This window comes from Rhinoraja longicauda, chromosome 9, assembly GCF_053455715.1.
Source record: "Rhinoraja longicauda isolate Sanriku21f chromosome 9, sRhiLon1.1, whole genome shotgun sequence".
NCBI classification, from domain to species: Eukaryota; Metazoa; Chordata; class Chondrichthyes; order Rajiformes; family Arhynchobatidae; genus Rhinoraja; species Rhinoraja longicauda.
This window is the reverse complement of record NC_135961.1, coordinates 30665541-30680438: the sequence shown is the minus strand read 5'-3', so window position 1 is coordinate 30680438 and position 14898 is coordinate 30665541. Positions and strand designations below refer to the sequence as shown.

At 44.7% G+C, this 14898-nt stretch overlaps 1 protein-coding gene across 1 annotated transcript in view; it reads right to left on the bottom strand.

Annotated features, from left to right (window-relative positions):
- Nucleotides 1-14898, bottom strand: part of LOC144596569 (calpain-2 catalytic subunit-like) — a 61615-nt gene that overhangs the window by 31956 nt on the left and 14761 nt on the right. Inside the window, exon 3 of the mRNA XM_078405029.1 lies at nt 4101-4219. Coding sequence (XP_078261155.1) covers nt 4101-4219 — 119 coding nt within the window. The remainder of the gene's footprint in view (nt 1-4100; nt 4220-14898) is intronic.

Below are 14898 nucleotides of genomic sequence, written 5' to 3'. Positions count from 1 at the left end.
GAGAGAGAGGGAGGGAGCAGCCCCCGCAAGTGGTGGCACTCCTTCACTGGACCCTCTGACACCCTCCCCCTCCCCGCGCTCCCACTCTCACCCGCTGCTCCCGACTCTCTCTACCCACCCCACTCTCATCCCCCCCCCCCCCCCCCCCACCTCTCTACTCCTCTCTCCCCCCTCCAGTGGTGGTCTCTGTATTTTTTTCTGTTTTATAAATAATTGTATACTTATGGTATATATTTTCCAATATTTCAACTTTAAAAAAATTTGAATATTATTTATTTGTTGCCATGTAAACTAACCTAATCTAACCTAACCTGGTTTAACCTTTCCTAATCTAATCGAACGTAACCTAGTCTAAACTTTTTTGAGTTCATTAACTTTATAAAACTCACACTTCTTTATTTTTTCCTACGGCCCGCAAAAATGTCCCAAATATATAATGTGGCCCTCATGCTGAAAAGTTTGGAGACCCCTGGTCTATACGATCAAATCATTGTTAATCCCGTGTATCTTAATCTTCTTGATCAGCCTGTCATGGGGAACTTTATCAAATGCCTTACGAAAATTAATGCAGACAACATCCACCATCCTACCTGCATCAATCGCCTTTGTCACCTCTTCAAAAAAAAATCCATCAAGTTAGTAAAACATGATGCGCTGAATGCAAAGTCTCCCTAATTAATCCATTCTCTTCTAAATGGAGTGTAGGAAAATAACTGCAGATGCTAGTACAAATCTAAGGTATCACAAAATGCTGGAGTAACTCAGCAGGTCAGGCAGCATCTCAGGAGAGAAGGAATGGGTGACGTTTCGGGTCGAGACCCTTCTTCAGACTGATGTCAGGGGGGCGGGACAAAGAAAGGATATAGGTGTAGACAGGAAGACAGAGTGTGAACTGGGAAGGGGGAGGGGAAGAGAGGGACAGAGAAACTATCTAAAGTTGGAGAAGTCAATGTTCATACTGCAAGCTGCCCAAGCGAAATATGAGGTGCTGTTCCTCCAATTTCCGATGGGCCTCACTATGGTACTGGAGGAGGCCCATGACAGAAAGGTCAGACTGGGAGTGGGAGGGGGAGTTGAAGTGCTCAGCTACCGTGAGATCAGGTTGGACAAGGCGGACTGAGCGAAGGTGGTAAGCGAAACAATCGCTGAGCCTGCGTTTGGTCTCGCCAATGTAGAGAAGTTGACATCTAGAGCAGCGTTTACAATAGATGAGGTTGGAGGAGGTGCAGGTCTGTCTCACCTGGAAGGACTGCTTGGGTCCTTGGATGGAGTTGAGGGGGGCGGTTGCAGGGGAAAGTGCCCAGGGAGGGGGTGGTTTGGGTAGGAAGGGACGAGTGGACCAGGTAGTTACGGAGGGAACGGTCTTTGCGGAACGCAGAAAGGGGAGGAGGTGGGAAGATGTGGCCAGTAGTGGGGTCCCGTTGGAGGTGACGGAAATGTTGGAGGGTGATTTGTTGGATACACTGGCTGATGAGGTGGAAGGTGAGGACGAGGGGGATTCTGTCCTTGTTACGAATGGGGGGGAGGGGGAGCAAGAGTGGAGCAGCGGGATATAGAGGAGCCCCTAGTGAGCGCCTCATCTGTAATGGAAGAGGGGAAGCCCTGTTTATTGAAGAATGAGGACATCTCTGATGCCCTAGTGTGAAACACCTCATCCCGGGTGCAGATGCGGCATAGACGGTGGAATTGGGAGTAGGGGATAGACTTTTTGTAGGAGACAGGGTGGGAAGAAGTGTAGTTCAGATAGCTGTGCGAGACAGTGGGTTTATAGTAGATGTCAGTCACTAGTCTGTCTCCTGTGATAGAGATGGTGAGATCCAGAAACGGTAGGGAGATGTCGGAGATAGTCCAGGTATATTTAAGGGCAGGATGGAAATTTGTAGTGAAGTGTATGAAGTCAGTGAGTTCTGCATGGGTACGAGAGGTAGCACCAATGCAGTTGTCAATTAGCGGAGGTAGAGTTCGGGGATGGGGCCAGTGTGCATCTGGAACAGGGATTGTTCGACGTACCCGACAAAGAGGCAAGCTTAGCTAGGGCCCATGCGAGTGCCCATAGCTACGCCTCTGGTTTGGAGGAAGTGGGAGGAGTCAAAGGAGAAGTTGTTACGGGTGAGAACCAGCTCTGCTAGGCGGAGGAGAGTGTTAGTAGATGGGGATTGGCTGGTTCTACGGTCGAGGAAGAAACGGAGGGCTTCAAGACCATCCTTGTGGGGGATGGAAGTGTAGAGTGACTGGACATCCATGGTAAAGATGAGGGAGTGGGGACCTGGAAACTGGAAGTTATCGAGGAGATGGAGAGCATGTGAGGTGTCTTGGATGTAGGTGGGGAGGGATTTAACCAGGGGGGATAGGATGGAGTCGAGGTAGGTGGAAATAAGTTCGGTGGGACATGAACAGGCAGAAACAGTTGGTCTGCTGGGACAGTTCTGCTTATGGATTTTAGGTAGAAGGTAAAATCGGGCCCTGCGGGGCTGGGGAGCGGTATGGTTGGAGGCATTAGAGGGTAGAGCGCCGGAAATGGTGAGGTCCGTGATGGTGTTGATGATTAAGGTCTGGTGCTCGTCGGTGGGGTCATGGTCCAAGGTGTGATACTCTTCTAAATGGAATTAAATTCTAAGTATAAGGAAGTATAAGGACATCTGTTGCATCTCCTGTGGTAGCAGGGGATGGTACCTGGGACGGGGATGGTTTGGGTGGGAAGGGATGCTAACTAGGGAGTTGTGGAGGGAACGGTCTCTGTGGAAAGCAGAAAGGGGTGGGGATGGGAAGATGTGGTTGCTGGTGGGATCTGTTGGAGGTGGCGAGAATGTCGGAGGATTATGTGCTGTATGCGGTGGCTGATGGGTTGAAAAGAGAGGACTAGGGGGATTCTGTCCCTGTTGTGACTGGGGGAGGGGGAGCAAGAGCAGAGCTGCAGGGCAACGAGGAGTAACATAACAGATGTGGATTTACCCAATAACAACTGCTCCCAATGTACCCTCCCAAACCCCTGCCCAATAACAATGTTTGCCTTACACCAATTTAGTATCTTCCCACAAGGTTAAACCTTCTCCCTATTCAAAACTTATTGTGATCACTCTCCCTAAAATGCTCTTCCACTGTAACACCAGTAACTAAGCCATGCTCATTTCCCAACATAAGGTCCAGTATGCTCTCTTCTCAGGTTGAACTATCTACATACTGTTTCAAGAAACCCTGTTGAATACACTTCACAAGTTCTGTTCCATGCATGCCTTTGGCACTGAGCAAGTCAATATTGGAGAAGTTATAGTTACCTATGAAGCCAACTCTGTTGCTTTGACATCTTTTGGTAATCTGTCTATATATCCGTTTCTCTATCTCCCACTGGCTATTGGGGAGCATGCAATACAATCCCATTAGAGAGAATGCACCTTTCTTATCTTTAAGCTTTACCTATATTGCCTCAGTGTGACCTCTCCAAGTGCCACTGTGACAGTCTTGAGCTTAGTATTAGAATGGGCGGCAGAGAGAGTTGCTGCCTCACAGCACCAGACACCCGGGTTCAAACCTGACCTCGGGTGCTGTCTGTGTGGAGTTTGCACATTTTCCCAGTGACTATATGGGTTTCCTCTGGGTGCTCCAGTTTCCTCCCACCCATGCGGGTTTATAGGTTAATTGGCATTTGTAAATTGACCCTGGTGAGTAGGGAGTGGATGGGAAAAGTGGGATAACACAGAACTAGTGTGAATGGGTGAATGATGGTCAGCATGGACGTGGTGGACCGAAGGGCCTGTTTGCACACTGTATCCCTAAACTAGACTAAAGTAGCACAACTCCTTCACCTCTTTTCCCTTCCTCTCCATCACATCTGAAATATCAAAACCCTGGAACTATGAGCTGCAGTCGGATCCCTCTTGCAACCATTGTTTTTACAATGGCCACACCACCGATCCAGGCTCCAAGTTCACCTGCTTTTCCTACAATTCTCCTTGCATTGAAAAATAAACACATTTCAACCCTTCATCTTCACCATGCTGGGAAGGTACAAAACTCCAGGTAGCTCTTTGATCCTCATTAAGGAGCCTTTGGCATCCTGCTCCCTTACAATGAAATGTAAATGTCATTGTGATTTGTCTTACCCGGAAATGGAAGATTCCTGCATAATCGGAGCCAAAGTCTTGTTCACAGGGAACCACTCTGTTTAGAACCTCACTGTTTAGGGTTAGTGATGCAATTGCAGCCAACAGCCAGCAGTCACCTGCAAAGAAAAAACAGAGGCAATGTTATGTTTATACAATCACTTTCAGGTGTCAGGTTTATTTATCCAACAACTCCAGAAATATCCCTGAGCAAAACAATAGTGTTTCTGCATCTGTGTATACACAGTTGACCAAAGTGGGAGAACGGGTAGTGCGAGGTTGGGGTTAGAGCTGAGAATGGAGGGAAGGATTTGCATGCCAAAAACAATAATTAAAGACTTTGCAAAGATGTTCCTTATAAGTGACCAATTAATAGATCATTCAAACGGGCGCACCACCAGACTCAGGAACAGCTTCTATCCTTCTGGTAGCAGGCTTCTGAATGGTCCTTCCATAAGCTAGGGTACAGTCCAAGTCTCCTCTACCCCATTACAAACATTGGACTTTGTCTCTGGAATTGTTGTACTACAATGCTGAGAACTATATTCCGCTCTCTGTATCTTTCCCTTGGCTCGACCTATTGTACTCGAGTTTTGCCTGATTGCATTTACATATATATTATCTGACTTTGATCAGATAGCATGCAACACAAAGTTTTTCATTGTATCCCAGTACATGTGACAATAAACCTAAAATTACTGCAGCAGTCAGAGATTATAGATGATCTTTGCCTGTGCCATTTTTTTGCATCAACTCCATTTCCCTAGATTTTGAAAAATCTACTCTATTTTGAATGTACTCAATCTTTGTTTCTCAAAATGAGAACAGAAGGATCGATATAGACAATAGACAATAGGTGCAGGAGTAGGCCATTCAGCCCTTCGAGCCAGCACCGCCATTCAATGCGATCATGGCTGATCACTCTCAATCAGTACCCCGTTCCTGCCTTCTCCCCATACCCCCTCACTCCGCTATCCTTAAGAGCTCTATCCAGCTCTCTCTTGAAAGCATCCAACGAACTGGCCTCCACTGCCTTCTGAGGCAGAGAATTCCACACCTTCACCACTCTGACTGAAAAAGTTCTTCCTCATCTCCGTTCTAAATGGCCTACCCCTTATTCTTAAACTGTGGCCCCTTGTTCTGGTTTCCCCCAACATTGGGAACATGTTTCCTGTCTCTGTGTCCAATCCCCTAATTATCTTATATGTTTCAATAAGATCCCCCCTCATCCTTCTAAATTCCAGTGTATACAAGCCTAATCGCTCCAGCCTTTCAACATACGACAGTCCCGCCATTCCGGGAATTAACCTAGTGAACCTACGCTGCACGCCCTCAATAGCAAGAATATCCTTCCTCAAATTTGGAGACCAAAACTGCACACAGTACTCCAGGTGCGGTCTCACCAGGGCCCGGTACAACTGTAGAAGGACCTCTTTGCTCCTATACTCAACTCCTCTTGTTATGAAGGCCAACATTCCATTGGCTTTCTTCTCTGTCAGAGTTGCAGCTCGTGACTTTTTCCCCCAGTCTTTCTCTTCCATTTGACCCTCCCACCCATATCCCTCCCTCTAGCTTCACATTGCAGTCCTCCTCTTTCCTTATCTGACTTCCTTTTCATCTCTACCCTTTGTTATTTACTCCTCCCATCTGCCAATCAACCCCCCCCCCCCCCCCCCCCCTCTCCTGTACCCACCTATCAATTGTCAGGCTTTGTCCCAAACCCAGCTCTCTTTTCCGGCTTTCTCCCCTCTACTACAATCAGGCTGAAGGGACTCGACCCAAAACATCACCTATCCGTTCCATCCATAGATGCTACCTGGTCTGCTGAATTACTCCAGCACTTTGTGTTTTGCTCAAGATTCCATTTTCTTATGTTTGCAGTTTCTCATGTCCCCTTGGTGTCAAATTTGGGCCACATCTGGTAAGCACAGCAGATTTACTACTACAGAAGGTATTAGTGGAATGAGTGAAAGAGAATGTTGTGCAGAAGAGATAAAGGAGGGGATTAAGTGTTAAAAGTATAGTTGAACAAAGATATGGATATTGGGAGGTGGCGGATCAATAGATTTAGGGTCAAAACTGCTGAGAGTCAGACTGAAGGAACTAAAATCTCTATCGCTAATGGAGAGGAAACTTGATGAAGGAGATGGATGGAGTGCAAAAAATGGCTCCTTTTATAAATGACTCCAGTGTCTCATCCAGCAAACCTGGCGTCATCCAATACAAGCAAACTGCTCAAATTAAACTGCTGTTCAAAGAAATGGGACTGAACTGACTCCCTATCCCTTGCTGGGAAACATTCCAGAGTGAAACAGAGTGAAAGATTGTTCATTGATACAAAATTTTTGATGTTTCCAGTTATTTTGAAAGTTTATATTGAGCTAAGCTACAGTAAAATAGATTCTAAGTTAGGATCGAGACATAATTATGTATTAGAGGCATGGGAGCCATATAGATTAATTAAAGGCTAAACTTTCAAATGGTTTAGTAGAGTGATACAGCTTGGAAACAAGCCCTTTGGCCCACCAAGCATACTGACCATCTATCAACTAGTTCTATGTTATCCCACTATCTCATTCACTCCCTACACATTAGGGGCAAGTTTACAGAGGCTGATTAACCTACAAACCCGCATGTCTTTATGATGTGAGCGGAAAACGGAGCAGCAGGAGGAAACCCATGTGGTCACTGGGAGAACATGCAAACTTCACGCAGACAGCACCCGTGGTCAGGATCAAACCCTGCTCTCTGGCGTGGTGAGGCAACAGCTCTACCAGCCGGAACACTGTGCCACCCAGTAGTCTGTATTTAATTATTTGCCTAAAGAAGAGGACCCAACCCAAAATATCGCCTCTCCATGTTCTCCAGAGATGCTGCCGGACCTGTTGAGTTACTATAGCACTTTAAGAATTACATTCAGGTTTGCAAATTATATATCAAGTCTGGGGCGGTTTGGGCGTGATACAATGAGTTTAATGTTAAATCTACCATCTCTTCAAACTTCAGGGGAGAAATATCCAGCAGAGTTTCTACAACATCCCAAGGGCACTGTCCTTTTAAGGAAAAAAACAGAGAGACAAAACTGCAGGGAGACAAAACCTTCAAAAAGGCCTGCATTTAATGTATTTGAAAGAAGTACCAAGTCTACAATTCTATAGACTTGCATACTTGCGACTTTTTCTTGATGGAACTTATTTACCTTCACTCTGCCACTGCAATCACCTTGTGCCATTCAACAATCTAATTGGCAATTTCCAGCAGGCAAAGTGACTCTGTGGGAACTGTTTACTCATTATGCGCGAGAGACTCCATTACTGAATAAAACTGGTTTGGCATTCACCACAACGCACACAAAAGTTGGAACAGGATATTTAACAGGAAGTCAAAAACAATCTTAAGGCCAATTGGGTTAGAAGTTTCTCAATTTGATTTTTTGAATATAAAATGATTAATGGCATCTGAGTGGATAGTGAGGCATACATTAGTTTAGTGTGTACAATGGAAATGCAGATACTGGTTTAAACCGAAGACGATCGTTTCGCTGAACACCTTCACTCAGTCCGCCTTGGCCTACGTGATCTCCCGGTTGCCAAACACTTTAACTCACATTCCCAAACTTTCTGGCCTGGCCCTCGTCCGTTGTCAGTCAATAAGATTGTTCAATGGCACAAGGTGATTGCCTAACGCAAATTGGAAGGACAGCACCTCATATTTCGCTAGGACAGCTGACAACCCAGCGGTATGAATATTGATTTCTCTAACTTCAAGTAATCTTTGCATCCCCTCTCTCTCTCTCCCTCCTCCACCCTAGTTGTCATACTAGCTTCACAGTTGTCCTTTTGAGTTTTATTGTTTGTAAAACACATTATCACCTACCCAACCGCCAACAATGGACCATTGTGGGCTCCACCTTTCCTTGATCATCATTGCTTTTTGCATGTCTTTCATGCATTTGTTCTACATACCTATAACTCTCATTTCCCTTACCCATGACTCTCGGTTTCAAGAAAGGCCTCAACCTGAAACATCACCTATTCCTTTTCTCCAGAAATGCCGCCTGACACCGAGTTAATTCTAGCTTTTTGTGTCTGTCTTCATACATTAGTTTATTTTGTACTAAAACACAGGGTGAATTACTATAGAAATATGGAGCAACTGTTGTGCCTTTAGAAAGGGACTATGTGGCAAAGTGTAGATTGAATTCACAAACACTGAATAGCAACATTTATTCATCCAATCAGTTTTGATTAAGCATAGATTTCTCAGATGATTTGCCCAGTTTTATTCGTATTAACATTAACACGGACACAGTGACGTAGCTGGTAGAACTGCTGTCTGAAACTGCCAGAGATCCGGGATCGGTCCTGACCTCGGGTACAGTCTGCATGCAGTTTGTATGTTCTTCCCATGGGATTGTTCTTCTCATGGGATTCCTCTGGTTTCTCCGGTTTCCTCCCACATCTCAAAGACATATGGGATTGTAGGTTTATTGGCTTCTGTAAAATTGCCCCCAGTGTGTAGGGAGTGGCTACTAAAGTGGGATAACATAGAACCAGTACAAACTGGTGATCGATGGCAGTCGTGGATTCATTGGGCCGAAGGCCCTTGTTCTGTGCTGTAACTTTCAATCAACTTTCAGCAATTTCAGGTTAACGATCCTGTGAGTAATCATTAACCATAAGTATACAAACAGAACATTGTGATCCATATACATGATCGCATCAAAGGAAGACCCAACATAACATGCTGTTCCCTCCATCACTCTGAAGAAGGGTCTCGACTCGAAACATCACCCATTCCTTCTCTCCAAAGATACTGCCTGTCTCGCTGAGTTACTCCAGCATTTTGTGTCTACCATGCTGTTCCCTTAATTATGTTAAGCAGGAACGTCTCAGTAGAAAGGTTCTGAAGGAACTCATTTGGAAGTCAGTTCACAAAAAACACAACAGAATGGACTCCTTAATACAGTTTTAATATGCACGTATTAACATGATTTTTTTTCTACCGCTATTTTTGTCCTTTGATTCACAAGAACCAATCATGTTGATGAATTAAATGTATTTCAGCACCTTATATTTCGCTTGGGCAGCCTACAGCCCAGTGGTATGAACATTGACCTCCAACTTTAGATAGTTCCTCTGTCACTCTCTTCCCCTCCCCCTTCCCAGTTCTCCCTCTATCTTCCTGTCTCCACCTATATCCTTCCTTTGTCCCGTCCTCCTGACATCAGTCTGAAGAAGGGTCTCGACCCGAAACGTCACCCATACCTTCTCTCCTGAGATGCTGCCTGACCTGCTGAGTTACTCCAGCATTTTGTGAATAAATACCTTCGATTTGTACCAGCATCTGCAGTTATTTTCTTACACAAATCTATTTGTAGGATCATAGGAAATCCCTCCTGGCCCAAATTCTGCCAATATTTTGACCGTTTCATTATGAAAAGCAGTTCCACTTTCTAATCAATCTGAAGAAATATCCCAACACAAAATATCGCCTGTACATTTCCCTCCACAGATGATGCCTGACCTGCTGAGTTCCTCCAGCACTTTGTGTTTTACTTGAGATTCCAGGAACTGCAGTTCCTCGTATCTACACTTTTTAATGATCATTCCCTTCCATTCTCCACCTATTAGTATTTATTCGCAGTTTGGCTAAGTCATGTATAAATATCGATGAGGGGCTTTTCACATACCCACCCCGCAAATAATCATATTCAATCAATAGGTAGAAACTCTGCAAGGATCGGCATCCAGTAGAGTTTAAGCCAGAGAGGTTTAAATGTTAGACATATTTAGTGTGAACTAGACGACAAGAAACTTTAAGGTTTTGCGTGACTTACACCTGTCCCTTTAAACTCCATGTCCTGTTCAGTATCATGATTATGCAGACTTCCATCACAATCATATCTCCTGTTCCAACTTCCCCCACAATTACAGGAGCCCTTGTTACAATCCACAAGGGACCCACATTTTCCACCATCCCCCAAACAAAAAACTGGAACTAACTATAACTGACTCATTTGGATTCACAGATGAACAACGAACCAATTTGGCAATCAAAATTTCCTAACAATTGTTCACCCTTTCCTTTGGGCATTTAGCTTGCATTGTGAAATTGTGAAGCATTTTAAGTTTTTTAATAACGTTAAAGGTGAACGTGCAAGAAATACTGGTTCAGGCAAACAGAGAAGGAAGTATTCAGGGTGTAGTCTCTTTGAAAATGCATATATAATTATTAGCATCAAAGTCTTTGAAGGAGTAAATAGGAAGTTTGATGAGATCATCAAATGGACTCTGCACACATTTTAGCAAGGCTTTTGACAAGGTCCTGCATGGAAGACTGGTCAAGAGTAGAAGTATAGGGCATCCAAGGGAGTGCAGAGAATTGATCCAAAATTGGTTCAATGCCATGATAGCAACAGTTGATAGATGCTTTTGTGATGAAAACCATTTCCAGTGGTGTCTTTTCAAAATCTGAAAGTTTCTTTTTTAAACCTTTTTCCACAGTCGCTGACTGACCTATCCAAACAAAGAGTGGAAGGAGAACTTCTTCAAAGTAAGTCTGAAGAAAATTCCAGATCCAAAATATCACCCGACCATGTTCTCCAGAGATGAAGAAGGGTCTCAACCCAAAACGTCACCCATTCCTTCTCTCCAGAGTTGCTGCCTGTCCCGCTGAGTTACTCCAGCACTTTGTGTCCTGACTGACCTATTGAGTTTCCAGTTTGTTTTCTGATTTCCAATATCTGCAAATTTTCTTTAATTTTCATTTGCAGTGCAACTCTTTCTCCATTCTGTACTTCATCTCATTTGTAGAGATGGTTCTCTCGCTCAGGGTTTTCAAATACACTGGAATTCGTGTGATCCCAATGTTCCAGGATTACTAACCATTCCTCTGTTCAATATTTAAGGCATACATTGACTCAGTGATGATTGTTATCCAAGCAGCAGGAAAATTACACCACTGGATAATCTGAATCATATAACCCCACACCCATCAAGTTTCCAGCCATCTCCCTTAATCCACTCATTTCACAAATCCAATGGGCACACCTCAATTACAGATCGTCCGTTTAAACATGTTCATAAAATTATTTCTGCATTTTGTATATTGGAAAATTGATCAGAAACTACACCTGCATTCATGATGCTTATTCTGACAGGACAGGATTTACTTTTAGTTTAGAAATATAGCAAAGAAACAGGCCATTCAGTCCACTGAGTCCATGCCGACCAGCGATCACCCTACACACTAAGAACAATTTACAAACTTTTACCAAAGTCAATAAACCTACAAACTTGTACGACTGGAGTACTGGAGGAAACCGGAACACCCGAAGAAAACCCACGCGGTCAGAAGGAGAACGTCCAAACTCCCAACAGACAGCACTCGCAGGAGTGAACCAATGTCCGTGGCGCTATAAGGCCTCAGGTACTGACCTCAGGAACTTTGGTGTGGAGTTTGCACATTCACTCTGTGCTTTGTGGGATTCTTCCTGTGACCGCATGGAGTTTCCCTCGGGGCACTGGTTTCCTCCTACATCCCAAGGATGTTACCTGTAAGTTACTTGGCCTCTGTAAATTGCCCCTCGTGTATAGGGAGAGGACACGAAAGTGGGATAATATTGAACCAATATGAACGGGTGATTGATGGTCGGCGTGGACCAGGTGGGCCGAAGGGCCGGTTTCCATGCAGTGTTTTTCAATCAATCACATGTCCTCATGTACCACAGACGACCGTGGAAGCCAAGTCATTTGGTATTTTTAAGGCAGAAGTGGATAGGTACTTGATTAGTAAAGGTGCCAAGGGTTATGGGGAGAAGGCAGGAGAACGGGGTTGAGAAGGAAAGATAGATCAGCCATGATTGAATGGCGGAGTAGACTCGATTGGCCAAATGGCCGACTTCTGCACCTATGACATAAACTTTGGCTTAATTTAGAGATACAGTGTGGAAACAGGCCCTTCGGCACAACGAGTCCACTCTGACCAGTGATCCCCGCACCCTAACACTCACCAAGGACAATTTACAATTATACCAAGCCAATTAACCTACAAACCTATACGTCTTCAGAGTATGAGGGGGGGAATGGAAATTCCGGAGAAAACCCACGCTAGTCACAGGGAGAACGTACAAACTCTGTACCGACAAACCCATCATCAGGATCAAACCAAGGTCTCTGGCACTGTAAGGCAGCAACTCTACCACTACGCCACTGTGCCTCCTTCTCTTATATAACAAATATTAAAAAAACATATGATAAAAGGGATTATTTCCTGCAGTATTTAGATTAGCCTGGATCTGTATTTTGAGATGGCTTAGCTTCAAAGATTAAATTAAGCATGCCTCATCCCTTTAAGGACAGCAGTCTAGTTAACTACTTGGAGCCTCGCCTATCCTCTGGATATTTTCAGGACAACCCGAGGATATGTGTAGGAGGCAGCTACCTACAAAAACACCCTGAAACAAAATGTGCTTAAATAAGATCTTCATTGCATAGAACGGGCAGAGGGAGTTTATTGTACAGATATCAGTCAGATATGGGGCGGCACAGCGCACAGCAGTAGAGTTGCTGTCTCACAGTGTCAATCAATCACATGTCAGAGACCCGGGTTCAACTGTATGGAGTTTGTCCATTTTACCTGCTCTGTTTTCCTCTAACATTCCAAAGACGTCCAGGTTAATTGTTTTGTGTAAATTGTCCCTAGTGTGAAGGATAGATCTAGTGCAGGGGTGATTGCTGGTCCGTGCGGACACAGTGGGCCGAAGGGCCTGTTTCCACGCTGTAACTCTAAATTAAAATATCAGTCACAGCAGTTGAAAACTTAAGTTGACACTCTATGTCAGGGTTAGAGGAGGAGTAAGATCTTCAATGACGAGGATCACAGTGCACCAATGCAAGTTTCCCTCCATAAAGCCACACAGAAACTGATGTTGTTGGTTTCAGCAAGGCATTTCCATGTTGACATGTTGCCAATTTCTCCTTGCGCTCAGGTGAGGTATTTGCAGCCGGCTCTTGCATCGATGCAAGCAGCACTCTTCCGGCTACTGGGAATATTGCTACTGAGTGAATGGATATCGCAGTGTTGTGTGGCAAGGGTTGTCTGGTAAAGTACAGTAACCACAAATCATGTTCTTTGTATTATTGGGCCACAGAAAGGGTGGCACAGTGGTGCAGCGGTAGAGTTGCTGCCTTACAGGTTCGATCCTGGTGCTGTCTGTATGGAGTTTGTACGTTCTGCCTAAGACTACATGGGTTTTCTCCAGGTGCTCCGGTTTCCTCCCACATTCGGAAGATGTGCAGGTTTTCTCCAGGTGCTCTGGTTTCCTCCCTCATACAAAAGATGTACAGGTTTCTCCAGGTGCTCCCTTTTCCTACCACATTCCGAAGTGTAGGTTGATTGGCTTCTGCAAATTGCCCCTAGTGTGTCGGAAGCAAAATTGGCCTGACATGGAACTAGTGTGAATGAGTGATCGTTGCTCAGTGCAAACTCAGTAGGCTTAAGGGGTCGGTTCCATGCTGTATCTCTTAAACTAAAGGAACCCTTCAGGGTTAGTGGGGCATTCCTGGCGGGATACTACAAGGACATGGACTACATCCTCTAACTGCAGGTATAACTTGCTTCAGTGAGCCAAAGAATTTGACTTTTTTTTAAAATGCCAACGTAGCTCAAAGTCTGGAGTTCGGGTCTCAACTCATGTTCCCACCTTACGACTCACACACTCCCCCCTGCCATCCAGGCCCCTGTGTGAACATTACCTGCCCCAGGCAAGCAAAACATTTCACTGACGCCCACATGTGCTGTCAACAACACCCAAAATCAGTCAGCAATGCCCAAAAACGTACATAAGCACCTTCTGTTAAAACATTAAGGATGGGCAGTAATGACACTTTAACCACCGGCTTTCCTACGCATTCTATTAGAGCCTAATTAGAGTCATACAGTGTGGAAACGGGCCCTTTGGCCCAAGTTTCCCACACTGACCAACATGTCCCATCTACACTATTCCTACCTGCCCGCGTTTGACCCATACCCCTCTAAACCTGTCCTATCCATGTACCGTTCCAAATGTATCTCAAAGTTTGCTATACCACCTGCCTCAACTACCTCCTCTGGCAGCTCGTTCCATACACCCAAATCCCTCTGTGTGAAAAAGCTACCCCTCAGGTTCCAATTAAATCTTTCCCCCCTCACCTTAAACCTATGTCTTCTGGCTGTCAATTCCTCTACCCTGGGCAAAAGATTCTTTGCGTCTACCCGACCTATTCCTCTCATAATTTTGAACACCTCTATAAGATCACCCCTCATCCTCTTGCGCTACAAGGAATAGAGACCTGTCCTGCTTAGCCTTTCCCATCTGTGCAATTTATTGTTGTGGAGGCCAATGCACTGGGTATATTTAAAGCGGAGATTGATAGGTTCTTGATTAGTCAGGGTGTCACGGGTTACTGGGAGAGGGCAGGAGAATGGGGTTGAGAGGGAAAAATAGATCAGCCATGTTCCAACAGCAGAGCAGACTCAAAGGGCCAAATGGCTTAATTTTGCTCCAAAGGTCTTATGGACTCTAATAATAATAATAATAATAAACATTTATTTTTTATAGCACTTTTCCAAATGCTCAAAGACACTTTACAAAAACAGTCAAGACATAAAAACAAACAGACAAACTATCCTGACGGAGAAGCAGCGAACAAATAGCGCCAGCGTCCTCTCACGTCAGGGTCCGGCAGTAGACAATAAAGAACACAAGACACACAATTACAATTTTTAACACAAACAGCCATCACAGTGATTGCTC